The sequence below is a fragment of the Heterodontus francisci genome, chromosome X (assembly GCF_036365525.1).
Source record: "Heterodontus francisci isolate sHetFra1 chromosome X, sHetFra1.hap1, whole genome shotgun sequence".
In the NCBI taxonomy this organism is placed as follows: Eukaryota; Metazoa; Chordata; class Chondrichthyes; order Heterodontiformes; family Heterodontidae; genus Heterodontus; species Heterodontus francisci.
The window spans coordinates 2,764,534-2,779,962 of NC_090421.1; the positions used below are offsets into that span (position 1 = coordinate 2,764,534).

Here is a 15,429-nt window from a genome sequence, read left to right on the forward strand (position 1 = left end):
TTGGGGAGGCCAAACGCAGACTGGGTGATAGCTTTGCGGAACGCCTCCACTCAGTCTGAAAGCATAACCTCGAGCTTCCAGTTGCTTACCATTTCAACACACCTCCCTGCTTTCATGCCCACATTTCTGTCATTGGCCTGCTGCAGTGTTCCAGTGAACACCAACGCAAGCTCGAGGAGCAGCACCTGATCTTTCAATTAGGCACTCTACAGCCTCGCAGACTCAACCTTTTCAGAGCATGTTGCCTTTTTTAAAATATATTTTTCTTTATTTTATTTTTAACCATGTACCTGTTTTTTTCATGTGGACAGAGCTACTCATTATTCTGCCATTTAAATTCTCTCTGGACTAATGCTTTGTCTTTCACCACAATCATTAGCATTTTCTTTGCCTTTGTCCCATGACAGCTTTGTAATTTAACCTTCGAAGATGATTTCCGGAGAAGGGTCACTGACCCGAAACGTTAACTCTGCTTCTCTTTTCACAGATGCTGCCAGACCTGCTGAGTGGTTCCAGCACTTGTTTTTATTTCAGATTTCCAGCATCTGCAGTATTTTGCTTTTATTATATTATTGTAATTTAATCTCTTTTGCCCTCTGCCCTATCACACACTTTTGTTCTCTTCTCCACCACCACCCCCACCTTCACTTGCTTAAAACCGAATTCTTTTCTAACCTTTGCCAGTTCTAATGAAGGGTCACTGACCTGAAACGTTAACTCTGCTTCTCTCTCCACAAATCCTCCCTTACCTGCTGAGTATTTCCAGCACTTTCTGTTTTTATTTTGAGTTATGTCCTGCCCCAGCCAGAAACAGGTCCACCTCTGTGGCTTGAACAAGTGTGACATAATGGCACATTTCTGTATAAAAATGTATCTTGTCTTTAATATTTGGGAAAGAGGATGAAAAACAACAACCAAAGAAGGTTGCCAACTCTTTTTTTGGAGCTGTCCTCTTGATTTTGAGGTTTCAAGGTCGAAAGGCGCGCACAGTCACGAGAAACTACAACTCCCAGTAAGCTTGCCGGCTATTTCCTGTGTGGGAAGAGTGGTTCCGGGTGACTGCTTTCCGCGCCTTTTTTCTTTGAAAATGGCGTCAACTGAGAATCAGTACGATGCGGCTGAATTACCAGATTTGCTCCCCATTTATTACAGACGGCTCTTCCCATATCCTCAGTATTTCAGATGGTTGAGCTATGGTGGTGGTAAGAAGGAACTATAAAATAAAAGTTTTTCTTTCGCAAGTACTTTTTGCTACTTCGTTATTGTGCAAAATGTTTTTTTCTGGTTTCGAGTAAAACTGAATTCCGCGTGTAGTTATTTTCTCTTCAAAGGTACCAATACGTATTTAATTGGAATTAACTGTTTTATTGTGAATTAGTAGTTCTGCCCCTTTTGTTATCTTTGCGTTATAATATACATTTAAAAGTATAAATATTCTGTGGTGTGTTAATATGCGAACTATAGAATATTATTTAAAGGAAAGCCTAGTTACAGAATTGTTACAGCGCAGGAAGAGGCCTTTCGGCCCATCGTGTCCGCACTGGCTCTCCAAAAGAGCAATTCTCTCAGTTCCATTTCCCCACCCCCTGCCTTTTCCCCTTAACCCTGCACATTTTTTCTTTTAATATAACTCTCTAATTCCCTTTTGAATGCTTCATTTGAACCTGCCTCCACCACGTTCTCAGGCAGCACATTCCAGACATAAACCACTCACTGCATGAAAAAGTTTTTCCTCATGTCACTTTTGCTTCTCTTACCAAATACTTTAAATCTATGCCCTCTTGTTCTTGATCCTTTCACGAGTGGGAACAGTTTCTCTCTATCTACTCTATCCAGACCCCTCATGATCTTGAATACCTCTATCAAATCAGCTCAGTCTTCTCCAAGGAGAGCAGTCCTAACTTCTCCAATCTATCTTCATAACTGAAGTTCCTCATCCCTAGTGATGCAAGAAAACTCTGCATTCTGGTATCTGTGATTTAGAACATGTAACAACCCTTCAATTTAATTTACGTCCTATATCTTATTGACAACTAAATTACTACAAATTGTATGAATTTAGCATACCCATCTTCCCTCCTGTTTAGACTGTCTCTCAGCCACCAAGGCAGAGAATTGTCAACAGTTGAGATTTCTATGGGGCAGACTGAAATCAATTGTAAAACTATTGAAAATTGAAATGAGTTATTGGAAAGAATTGTATTTAAATCAGCGTTTCGGCTGCAAAAGTACTGAAATGCAGTAGGTCTACCATGTAACATCTGATAACTGTCACTAGTAATCCTCTAATGCTCTGGGGACATGGGTTCGAATCCTAGAGGCCTGCTCAGGTCGGGGAAAAAAAGAACCCGACCCGAACCACCGCGGAGTCCCTCCAATTTTGCCCCGAGCTGAGCCTGACCCGACCATCCCTTTACTTACCTTCCTGACACCAAACCTGTAAGAAGCTGTGGTGCATGCGTGATGACGTCATAGTGATGTCACTTACTCACTGCGCAGACTCAGTTTAGTCCCGGACTCCCAGCTCAAGTAAGTTTTTTTTAAAAAAAAAAAAATCTCAATACTTACCAGCACAGCACTCGCCCTGTGTGTCTGGCCCGAAACGACCCGAGCCCAAACCCGACGCACATCGTCGGGTCCCGTCAGGTTCAGGTTGGGTAGCAGGCCTCTATCGAATTCGACGACGGCAGATGGTGAAATTTGAATTCATTTGTTAAATCTGGAATTAAAAAGCTAGTCTAATGATGTCTATGAAACCATTGTCAATTGTTGTAGAAAAAAACCCCCATCTGGTTCAATAAAGTCCTTTAGGGAAGGAAATCTGCTGTCCTTACCTGGTCTGGCCTACAATGTGACTCCAAACCCACAGCAATGTAGTTGACTCTTAAAATGCCCTCTGAAATGGCCTAGCAAGACACTCAGTTCAATGGCAGTTAGGGATGAGCAATAAATGCTGGCCTAGCCAAAGGCATCCACATCCCACAAATCAATTAAAAAAAAACACCCCAAGCTTGCTGCCTCTTGCACACCATTTCAGAATGGTGTAGTTCTGCACAGGTTTTGTGGGTTAAATAGCATTTCTTGACATTTCAGAGCTGGTTTGGGCACCATTTTCATTGTTCAAAATCTAACTCTACAGTCATTTAATCTATATTGTATTTTGTAGGCTGACAGCAGAAAAAAAAAAGTCCATAAAAAGCTTCTGGATTGCTGTTTGAAATCTAACAGGCTCATGGATGCCCTACAGGGAAGGGAACGTGCCTTTCCTCCCTAGTTTGGCCTACATGTGACTCCAGTCCCACACTATGGTTGACTAATACTTTTTAAAGTGGTTTAAACCATTTAGTTTTTAAAAAAAAATCACAGCCAGCATAACAAGGGATGGACAATAAATACAGCCATATGAGCATCTCTCACCCTGATACACAAATCTGTTGTCACTAGGATTTGAGTGCAGTGTAATAGTGTAAGTTTTGAAAGTGTCCATCAGAATTGTTTAAAAACACCCAGCTTTACAATGCTGCTGGTAAATGAAGGAACAGTTTAAAAATGAACTCTGTATCACGCAAGAAGCCAATTACAGAACATGAAAGTATACTGGTTTAAATACAATTTTTCATTTTTCCTTTGGTGTTTTAGTACCAATATGCTAAATAAACTAGTGACCCCAATGATTAATTGGAAAGTATATTTCTCCGAAAAGTGTGTTCTACTCTTTGTGGCTCAGTACCACACTGGGACCTTGTCTTTACTCATCAGGCTATCTTCTTCTATCAGTTGGATGGTTACTCTCTCTTTGTGTCAACAGTCCCTAAGAACTATTTCCAGAATAGAGAATTCTCCTTCACCCTGAAAGATGACATCTATGTGCGTTATCTGTCCTTTAACAATCAGAATGAACTGGAGAAAGAGATGCAGAAAATGGTCCCTTATAAGATTGACATTGGAGCTGTGTACTCAAGCAAGGTAACTTTTGTGCACCGTCCTTCAGATGACTTCAGGCTCATAGGCTGAATTGAAAACTGCTTTCAAGTACAAATTTTAAAAATCGTAATAGTGATGTTCCTGGCATCAGTGTTAATTTTATATAATAAAAGCAGAAAATGCTGGAAATACTCAGCAGCTCTGGCAGCATCTGTGGAGAGAGAAACAGAGTTAACGTTTCAGGTCTGTGACCCTTCATCTGTGTTAATTTTATACTAAGTGATCACTTGTGGTGTTGTGAACAGAGGGTGAAGGCATTTTTCGAAAACATTTGAGTAATTTGCAGGAACCTGATGGCTAGTTTGTGAAATCTCGGGGTAATATACTTTTAAATAGCAGCTATTGTGTCTCTGAATAAGGCCTTTAACATTGAAAATATCTATCACAGCACCACCTACAGGAGTAACCAGTAATCCAGGTGCTAATACACAGTTTTCAATGAAACATTTGCTTGTCTACTGAGTTTAACATGTGATAGATGAATTGACTGGCATATCATTGAGTAATTTAGCTAATTGCAACCAGTGTAACAGAAGGGATAAGAGCTGCAGTGGACTTCAGTGCCTTGGGTAAAGGGAGGGAAAATTGTCCAGGGAAGCCCTGCTTGCTATCGAGCAACCACTGTTAGAAATGTGTTTGTGTGGATGTCGGGTATCAATCAAGCTCAGCTATGCTGCTGCACAGTAAAACAGCCTGTGAATGCTCTGACGGTTCAGTTAATAGCAGCCAGTTGACTGAAGTACCAGAGGGCACCTAGTGTCGTATCTCACCACAAGGTATTAAAGCCTTCAGGTGAAGAAGGGAGAGGAGAAAATTAGTGAGGAAATTGTTGCCAGCAATTCATAACTGTTCAATGTTTTTTCTTTTGTAGCCTAGCCAGCATAACTCTGTGAAGTCAGGAACCTTCCATGCGGAGAAGAAAGAGCTGGTCTTTGATATTGATATGACAGACTATGATGATGTTCGAACCTGTTGTAGGTATGTTGATCAGAATTCTTTTGCATGGACCCAGTGTTTTACATTGCTAAACCCAAGGTGCTTTTACAATTAAAACAAATGCTGGAAATATTCAGCAAGTCTGGCAGCATCTGTGGAGAAAGAAACAGTTAATGTTTCTGGTCGATCTTTTTTTAAACTGGGAAAAGTTACTTTTACAATTGGCACTTGCGTAGTTTGGGTTGCACACTTCTAAAAGTAGCTCCCTTATACCAACAGTAGAACTGTTAACCAAGGATGCTGAAGTACCTGGGTGTTTGGAGAGTGCAACAATAGTTAACCAGAGTAAAGTGATAAAATTACATATGCCTCTTTTGTGCCAGGCAGGTGTGTTCACCAAGGAACTTTGAGGCTCCTTGTGAGCTGTGTAATGTTAGTGGTAGAAGGGGCTACTGTTAGATTTTTTTTTTATTTACTCAACAGTTCCAGCAGAAATTGGAGATAGAAAAATCAGTATAATGAGAATTATACAATAGTTTGAAAGATATGAACGCAGCCTGTGTGTCTCAGTAATCTGGAACTGTTGGAAAACTGACTAGGTTGATGTTTGTTTGAAGGGATAGAAGGGACTGGTTCATATTAGATTCTCGTGGTTCACCGTTCCTAATGTCTCATGTAGATAACATGTTGATATAGAATGTCTTAGAATTCTTCTAAAAGATTTCAGTCAAGTTATTTTATATTCTTCAGCTCTGCAAACATTTGCCACAAGTGCTGGACACTAATGACTATTGCCATTAAGATTCTGGACAGAGCATTGGGAGGTAAAATTGCATGATGCTTTTTTTTCCCTCCAGTAATTCTGCTTCTTGCCTTTTTCACTCAATTGTTCTCTTCTGAAGGTGCTGACTCTTTCTGGGCTACAGTTCCACAGGGGCCCTACAGACTTTTCATACTTGACTCAAGTGGCTTTGTCCTTGAGTGTCAGCATGCTAATGGAGAGCGGAGCACATCACATCACTTATTCCAAAGGGGCTCATGGGTAATGTTTTTGGGAACGTGAGCCACCTGGAGTGTTGAGGTCAATTGTAACGTGCTTACTGATGTCCCAGCCGAACTGAGCCAACCTGAGCACAGTTCAAACCTGGGGGTAGTTTGGTTTGTCCGAGTCAGCACGACAACATGCCAGGCAGCACCTTAACCGTGGGATATTTGCTTTGTTTCTAAGCTGTAAATGGATGTTGATTTCAAGTACTGGTGAAAATTGAAATGGTACTCAATTTTTCAAAACACATTAGCTCTTTAATGAACTACTGCAAAGCAGTTGGCCTCTTGATTGGGCTATCATCATATCGTTTTCCTAAAGTTGAGACACAGGAACATGTTGTTCCATCATTCAGGCTGGGTTCTCCGTGAAATTTGCTTGAACGACTCATCTTTTCCTCCTTATGTGGAAGCAATTGGCCTCGACTCACTGCCTCCCTGTATGCCGAGATTATAAATGACCAGCAGGAACAAGTGGCTTGTGCAGTACATTCTATAATCAAGTTAACATGGATCAGACCCACATCTGATCAATTTGTGGCACAGTAGTTTGGAGCTACAATATACTATAATGTCTTTGAAGGAAAATTTGGGGGTGAGAGGGGGAGTAAAATGTATCCCTTTTTAAACTGCACCAGCATTATTGTAGTAATGGAAATGCAGTGCTTTGTGTATTCTGAAATTCAATGTTGTAGGTGCTCATGCATAAGTTAAGCACTTGATATAATATAGGTTTCCTGTGTTCACATCACAGAGGACTTTGGGTTTCAGCACCGACTCTGGATATACTCTGGTCGAAGAGGGGTCCATTGCTGGGTCTGTGATGAAAATGCACGGAATCTCTCTCCGGCAGCTCGGTCTGCTGTTGCAGAGTACCTGAGTGTGGTTAAGGTATGTATCTTTTAAGCCAAGAGATTAATTGCTCTTTTACAGAAAACTAACCATTCTACCATCTGTTTGTAACACCAGATGTGACCGGCTATTTTACAGGGTGGAATGGATACAATCAAGAAAGTACATCTGACTCAACCCATTCATCCTTCTATTCAGTGAGTTCAGTAGAGTAAGAAAATAGTTCTATGGTTATGCAGAAAATATCTGATATCAGAGTGTGGTTATAAGGCATTGACCTCGTTTTGTGGATTGTAAACTGTGGCTTATTGGTAGCATTCTCACCTCTGACCCAGTAGGTCATGTGTTCAAGCCCCAATCCAGAGATTTGAGCACATAAGCAAGGCTGCATTGTTGGAGGTGCTGTCTTTGAGTTGAGAACATTAAACCTGCACTCTTGGATGGATGCAAAAGATCTGATGGCACAATTCAAAAAAGAGCAGTGGTGTTCAAGGGCCAATATTTATCCCTCAACCAACATTACTAAAGCAGGCTATCTGGTCACTATCTCATTTGCTGTTTGTGGGACCTTGCTGTGCACAAATTGGCTTCGACATTTCCTTGCATTGCAGCAGTGACTACACTTCAAAAGTACTAAGCGCGTTGGGCATGTTGAGGTTGTGAAAGGTTCTACATCAATGCAAGACATCTGAATGTATCCATCTGTAGTTGGATTACTGCTGTGTAAGGACATGAACATTACACCATTTAAAACACAATGCATTGTTCTTAAAAGTATGTGCTTTTTAAGTTTTTAAAAAGTACAATTGGTGAGTTCAAAGGTTAATTATTCTAGGCTGGAGATCAGAACCCTACCATTATGGAAAGGTCACCTACGAGACTAGATATTGTGGCTGCAGCCTTTTGTGTTCGGTGCATTGGCTGTGTGATGGACTGAAGTGTGTGCATACATAAAAGCTTTTATATTATACAGTACTAGCAAATTTCCTGTGGCATTGCTGAGTGAGTCAGAGGGTATGCTCTGCATAATGTGCATTATATTAATGCTGGTGATCTTGTGATTTCATGTGAAATTGTATTTGTATGGGAGTGTTGATTGGGTTCATACTCTGATTATGTTTATATTTTTGTGAAAATTGGGAATCAGTTGATTTTGACAATCTGTGTAATTTGATGTCTTGGCTTTTTAAAAGCCCGGATCTAAACAAGTAATTTTCTGCTTGTGTGATGTAGTGGTGATCTGCAGAGTGGAATGGGAACGATTAGTTGGTGAGGGTTTACCACTTCAGCCCTATTACTAACCATTGCTCTTGATCCACCTGTAGGCAAGCTATCGTCGTAATAGATAGTTATTTTGAAGACTATTCCATGAATAAACAAGACATCTTTGGCAGTAAAGAAACCTGGCAAAAAGTCCTAGCTTTGGTCCCTGACGATATCCTTTCATTGGAATTAGCAACATTTGGTGTATTTATGGTTGTTATTTTTAAAATGCCTTTTTTGCATTGATGTTGGAAGTTAATTGCTGTGGTAGATTGCTTGGTGCAGTGTCTTTGAATATTGCTGCCCTATCCTTAGGTCTGTAGTTCAATCCAGTCCAGATAAAGTGTTTACCAGACAGTAAATGCAACCATTGTAACTGAAACAAGTCTGGAGTCCAGAGTTCTGGTAACCATGAGTAGTGATCCCATCGGTGCTCGGCATTAATTGAGCAAATTTGAGATGGGAGCAAGAGTTGGCCATTTAGCCCCTCGAGCCTGTTCTGCAATTCAATGTGATCATGGCTCGCCTGCAACCAAACCCACCCTTTTCCCCATATCCCTTAATACTGATAATTTTAAGTGAGACTGGATAACAAAAATCTAACAATTGATCTAGCATGAATTGCTGTTTGCAGTAGAGTTCCAAACTTCTGCCACTTTGTGTGAGGAAGTGTTCCCTAATTTCACTTCTGAAAGGTCTGGTTCTAATTTTTAGACTATGCCCCCAGTCCTAGACTCCCCAACCAGCAGAAATAGTTTCATCTGATCTGTTTCCTTTATGCAAGTGTATGTTTAGAATCCAAGGCATCTTCTAGCCTGTTCTGCCATATGCCTTTTATTAATGAATGATGGAAGAGTTTCAAGAGCTGATGAGGTGAGATAGCTTTATTCCACTTCTTGGGTCTAAGCCCACAAGTAAAAATAAAATTGCCCTAGTCGAAGGTCTTGCTTGAATAGCTGCTGTGGGAAACGCCCCATTGTTACAATATGGGGTGCACGTCTGAGGTTGGGGATTAAGAACTGTCTTGAATTAGATTTGCTCTGTTTGTTGCAAAGATGTGGAAGTATTACATACCACAGCTTAAACTCTTCAAGCCCAAAAATTCATATTCTGATTGTTTCTGGATTGGAAAAAAACCCCTCTTCATTTGTGATTTTTGTAGTCCTTTTTGTTTCTTAGCACAACTTGTTTTCTTTCAAAATATGATAGCACTCTTTCAGCACTACACTATATTCTCCCCAACCAAGACAGAATGGACACAAGAGTGAAGGGCAGATGACGAGTGATTTTGCTAACCCTAACCTCAGTGGAGAAGTGTCCTTTGTTAGAGAAACTTCCAATCCGGTTTGTGAAGACGACACAGAGCCGAGGATGCTTTGGTGGAGATTGTTTATTGCTTGCCACAAAGCTTGCTTCTGCACTCCTAACACCTACAGCCAGTGCTGGCTGGCTTTTTATATACACACACAAATACAATTAACTAACACCCAACACTTGTTGTTCACATTATCTTGAACTACCAGGTATTTATCATCCATTAACAACTTCAGACCCGAACAGATTGCCCTTTTTTCTTTAAATTAAATACATAAGAAAGAAAAGAGAAAATGTATTAGTTTTCAACAGCACCAGCCATTAACATGCTGTATATTCCCCCTTTAAACAAGTTGTTTAAAAAAAAAAATCACTTAAGTCCATGTTTTCCTAACTTAACACAACATGGCCCTCTGAGGACATCCAATTTCTTCGAACAAGCACCTCTCTTTGTAAAACAATCCGACAACTGATGAATTGCGTCAACCCATTTTATTTTGGAATTTCCCCCCAACATTTCTTATGCTTGCAAGATCAATCTTCAACCTCTTTAGTGACACTTTGTCGAATGGACATTGCTACATAGATAATCATTCTCTGGGACATTCTATAGGAAAATGTTTCTCCAATTGCCCCTTATACAAGAGTTCCTTTAAAATACTCAATAAATACAAACCCATATCTATCGCTTCTATTAGTACAAGTGTCTCAGCAGCTAAGGTGCTTTTAACAATCCTCTTTATTTTCTTCGATTCCCAGGCTAATGAACAACATTTATCATTTCTTCCCACCAAAAATAGTGAACTCTGCTGTACTCAAATAACCATCGGGAAGATTAACATGTGAGATGTCACTAAAAGTGACTAATTTCATTTCTTGGTCACTCAAGGCTGGAAACTGGAGTGTACATTTGTCTAAACTCAATTTCTTCAGTGTCTTATTTGCTTTCAGCACTTCCCCAACAGTAGCATGTTTCAGCATGGTGCTCAATTCTAATACATCATAGCAAGCATCCAGCCTAGTTTGTGTACACAACCAGTTTAATTGCTGATTCAGCTCCTTAACTAGTCTGCTTCTTCCTTGGTTGCAGAGTCTTCCTTTTGAGGATCTGGCCCAATTTATTGGGATCTGATTGACATTCTTTAGGTAAGATTGTTGATTTAGAGTTACCCCCAATTTAGTCTGCTTAATATTCAACCCTATATATTTAAAAGCTCCGGAAGCCTGACTACCAATTTTTAATTCCTGTAGAACTTTATCTACCACAAATTTCTCAAATCCTCCCCACAGAAAATCGTCTAAGTGCATGAAGAAAATGCCTGCTAGTTTTGCCTGATAGTACCAATAAAACATTTCCGGATCCGCTTTTAGCTGAATACAACCAACTTTTAGTAGGACGGACCTAACTTGAAAAATACCACACCCTGGATGCATCATTTAGTCCATAAACACACTTGTTTAGCTTCCATAATTTCCCATCTATATTTATTTTATTTATTTATTTAGAGATACAGCACAAACAGGCCCTTCGGCCCACCGAGTCTGTGCCAACCAACAACCCTACAGTAATCCCATATTCCCTCCCTACACTAGGGGCAATTTACAACAGCCAATTTACCTATCACCTGCAAGTCTTTGGATGTGGGAGGAAACCGGAGCACCCGGCAAAAACCCATGCAGACACGGAGAACTTGCAAACTCCGCACAGGCAGTACCCAGAATCGAACCTGGGTCCCTGGAGCTGTGAGGCTGCAGTGCTAACCACTGCGTCACTCTCCAGCTTCTTTTGGTTGGTTTAAAAATACTTCGCTTTGAAATTTCTCCCCATGCAAAAATGCTGCTTTGATGCCAATGGACTTACATTCCCATGAGGGTGTCACTAAAAGGGCTAGGAAAATCCTCAAACTTGCTTTTCCTGCTGTTGAGGAGTCTACTCTAACTTCTTGGTCGCCCAGTTGTTCCTCAAATGCCCGAGCTTCAAGTCTGACCTTAACTTTATACATACCATCGGGAAGTACTATCTTTGTACAGATCCATCTATGGGACAATGCGGTTGTCCTCTATCTGGCACCTCTGTGTATACACCAAACTCTCCAATTGTCAAGCTCTTTTTGCTTAGCATCCTTTACCAATTTACCATCTAACTTGTTTTAGTCACTAGAGCTTCTCTATCGTAAGGGCTCCTACATCTTGTGGCGCCTCTCGCCTGCTCTCTGGTCCTTGCTCTTCTGAAACCATGTCCCCTACTAGATTTCCTATCCCTTTCTGGACTGCTACTACTGGACCTGTCCCTCTTACAACCAGACTTCCTCTCAACTTCCTGACCTTTTCCTTGGACTATCATCTTCAGGCCCACTTTCTGAATTTGTACTAAGTTTTCTGGCCTTTCACATTTTCACTTCCTTCTACCAATCTATAGGTCTGATATCCTGTCCCTTTTCTTGCACAGCCAATGTTTGTATTTCCCGGTGGCCTTTCCTATAATTGTGGCTTCCCGCCATTCACTAGTCCTTGCTGGCTTACATGTCACTCTAGTCCCAGATTTCAGTAGTTGACTTTCAGGATAAATGGCCTTATCTGGATCTTCATCACTTGGTCCGCTCTGTCAGTCTGTTATCTGCCACAATCTGTTTCTTGCAAAGGTCTGACATACGTGCATGTGAAGTACAAGGTGCATCAGTGTTAGTCATTTGTTCAGATTCTATCAATGTATAATCAGTGCCAATAAGGAATGTACTCGAATGGTTTGGTTGCCATGTTGCAAAATCACTGTTTTGCCATGAGTGCCTATAACTTTTCCTGGGCCTCACCATTCTTTCCGCCCTTCTCTTTTGTAATACACCATGTCCCTGGTATTAAAATTCTTTTCTGACAGCCAGATCCGATACCTCCAAGCTCTGTTTTTTTCCTGAAACCTCAGCCTTAACAAACCCCCTTCTCCCTGCATGCATGGCATTCAAATGTTCTGCAAAAATTGAACTAATTGTAGTCTCTTCCAAAGCCAAGGGATGTTCCCACATTACTGAAGGTATTTTCAGATTCCTGCCATAAACTAATTGATAGAGGCTGTAGCCCCCAACCATTTGAAGTGCGTTTTTCACATGTACTGCCCACGCCAGAGTAGTAGTCAATTTACAATTTGGCTGGTCAGCTAAAATTTGAGTATTTTGTCAATCACAGCATGATTTCTCACAAATCCTAGTACTAAAAAAAAAAAAAAGGCTTTCTGCTGCAGTGTGCATTGCTACAATATTCATATTTTCGCACATACTCTTGAACTCATCATTGGCAAATTCTTCTCCATTGTCAGTTAGAAACCTAGCCAGTGCTCCCAGTCCCATCATCTTGTCCACAATTACTTTTTTGTCTTTACTATAGATTCAGTCTGTCAACAGTAATTTCGTTGCTACATCTATAAAGCGAAGAAAAATGTTTGTCTTTATCCCATACCTTCAAGTCCATCGCTACGGTTTCATTAAAGACCCTTGCTAATTGGAAGACTATCGGTTGCAATGGCGTGCTCCTGTATATTTTACATCCCGCTTAGAGAGGATAGGTCTCACTAAAGGAACACAATGTCCCAGCTGTGTAGACCACAAAGCTACAGATTTCCCAAAGACAATCGCCTTATCATGTTCCATGTCCAATTTCATCTGAGCCTTTTTCATAGACTGTTTACTTAACAGCAAAGGTATTTCACTGGATACTACATCCGTACTAATAATGGTTTGCCCCTGCTATTTTGCACGGAATTATCACTCTTTAGTGATTTCAATGTGTTAACATCCCCAAACCTGAAACAGGTAGAGCGGTCGTATTCTTTGACCTTATTTCAGTCTTCCTTACTTAAAGAATCCATGGAACACCTTAACCAGTTCACTCTACATACTGTGGACATGCACCCACTGCCTGGTACTGCGCAATTGAACAAATCTGTGACTAGGACACTCATTACCAGACTGAAGCTTCTAGTGACCAGTACGATTCCTTCTGATTGATCAGTAGTGTCATCTTCACCTTCTGAACCTTCCACGTCATATGTCATCTCAAAAACAGTTATTCCTTTTTGGACAATGCAACACCGTGATACTTTAAGTCACATCAGAAACACCTGTTGACCACCCTTTGGTTATTCCTGGGGTTCATCCTTCTGCCATAATTACCCAATTCCTGCCATCTGTTATAGCTGCCAATAGGGTCTCTATCTTCATTCATTTTGAATGATTCTCCTGTCGTACGGACGTTTGCGCCCCATATTTGAACAGCCTCAATGCTGTTGGCATTGTATCCTTCACCTTTGATGTTGCCACTAAAGAGCCCATCTGCGCCTTGAAAAGAATGTTTTCCCCAAAAATTTAGGGCATCAGACATCTGATCAAAAAGCATATCTATCTCTTCAAATCTATTTATAATACCAAGAGCGTATCCATGTTTGTGATCCTAGCACAATCCAACAATTTGAAGGCAAGTACTGATGTAGGAATTTCCAAGCAGAATCACTGCAACCTTGCATATAGTTGGTTAAACTCCATAATATGTTCTATGGAAGAACCATCCATTTTCCTAAATTTATCAAAGTCTAACCACACCTCATAGGCACTCAATAAGTCATCTTTCATGTAAAAATGTTATCCATAAATTTCAAGAGATTGTCCAAACTTTCCTCATTGTCCAAATAATGAGTCTCCAGCTCCAAGAACACTTTGCCCCGATCTTGCTTCTGGCAGGAAGTGAAAGTGCAAGGGCCATTCCTTGCTTCCTTTTAGGTAAAGACGTAACCTGTATCCATAAGATCAACTTCATTCCATTGATCAGAACATTCTGCTTCACAAAACAGTGGTGGAAAATCCTTGCTTGCTACAAAGCTCATTTCAGCACTCCTAACAACACCCACAGCCAGTCCTGGCTGGCTCTCTTTATATACACATTTGAATACAATTAACACCCAACACCTGTTCATCCTATTATCTTGAACTACCAGGTATTTATCGTCCATTAACAACTTCAGACCCGAACAGATTCCCCATTTTTCTTTAAATTAAATACATAGGTGTAAGAAAATAAAAATGAGAGAAAATGTATTAGTTTTCAACAGCACTTCAGACCCTAAAATTCTTCAGGAAAGGAAACCTACCGTCCTTTCCCAGTTGGCTTATTTTTAACTCTAGTCTCACACCAATGCGGTTGACTTTTTACTGCCACTCAGCTGCACCAAACTGCTGTGGGCAATAAATACTAGCTTTGCCAGTGACACCAACATCCAGAGAACGAATGGAATTTTTTTAAAAACTCCGCTTACTGTAAATTGGACCTGTTTTATGGTTGCTGTTTTAATAACTTAAGTATTTAAAAGGCATGTAAATGCACAATGATCTGACTTGTATACCAGATTTTGCAGTGTAATCCCACATGATGCAAAAGTGCAACAAAGACTCCTGCTGTAAAATAGTTGACCCAGTTAATATTAACACAACAACTTCTTACATTAGTATTACACAACTGCTCCATTCTCAATATTGCAAAGGAACTGAATGTTAAGTTCTTTACAAGAGTTGGTCTGGTGGTAAGATTTGTTTTTTTCTTTAAACATCTATGGTTAAAATGTGAGATATTTACATGAGATGATTAAGGTATCTTCTTTAACAACTGTGCACAGTTTCGAGAGGGATTGCAAATAGATTTTTTCAGAGCGCGAAATTCAGCCGAGCGCTGGAAATTGTTGCAACGCACCGTAAGTGATCACAGAATCTAACCTCAATTAGACAATAACATACCCGAGAGTAATTCGAAAGAACAGTGTAGTTGAGGAAATCTGATGACTGCATAATGGTGCATTGAATTTTGCACGTTTTATAATGTTTAAATATTTTCCACTTTCTCCTCCTTGAGCACTGCTGTGCGAGAGTACAGTTCCACGGGTATTGGAAGCTGTGGGTTCCTCGCCCAAATCATCATTCATGTACATGCCAAGACAAAGTATCGGCAGGTTATTTGAAAGTAGTACATTGCAGCAGATCTCAATCTGTCCTTACCTAA

The 15,429-nt window shown here is 40.4% G+C and overlaps 1 protein-coding gene across 2 annotated transcripts in view; it reads left to right on the forward strand.

Moving 5' to 3' along the window:
• The first annotated feature begins 1,087 nt into the window (after positions 1-1,087).
• Positions 1,088-15,429, forward strand: part of prim1 (DNA primase subunit 1) — a 28,733-nt gene continuing 14,391 nt past the window's right edge. The window contains exons 1-8 of one of the 2 annotated variants that reach the window (XM_068024655.1): positions 1,088-1,202; positions 3,809-3,966; positions 4,856-4,962; positions 5,671-5,744; positions 6,719-6,855; positions 6,955-7,013; positions 8,142-8,251; positions 15,048-15,124. In XM_068024655.1, the coding sequence (XP_067880756.1) occupies positions 1,088-1,202; positions 3,809-3,966; positions 4,856-4,962; positions 5,671-5,744; positions 6,719-6,855; positions 6,955-7,013; positions 8,142-8,251; positions 15,048-15,124 (837 nt within the window). The remainder of the gene's footprint in view (positions 1,203-3,808; positions 3,967-4,855; positions 4,963-5,670; positions 5,745-6,718; positions 6,856-6,954; positions 7,014-8,141; positions 8,252-15,047; positions 15,125-15,429) is intronic. The other variant, XM_068024657.1, reaches the window with a different exon arrangement.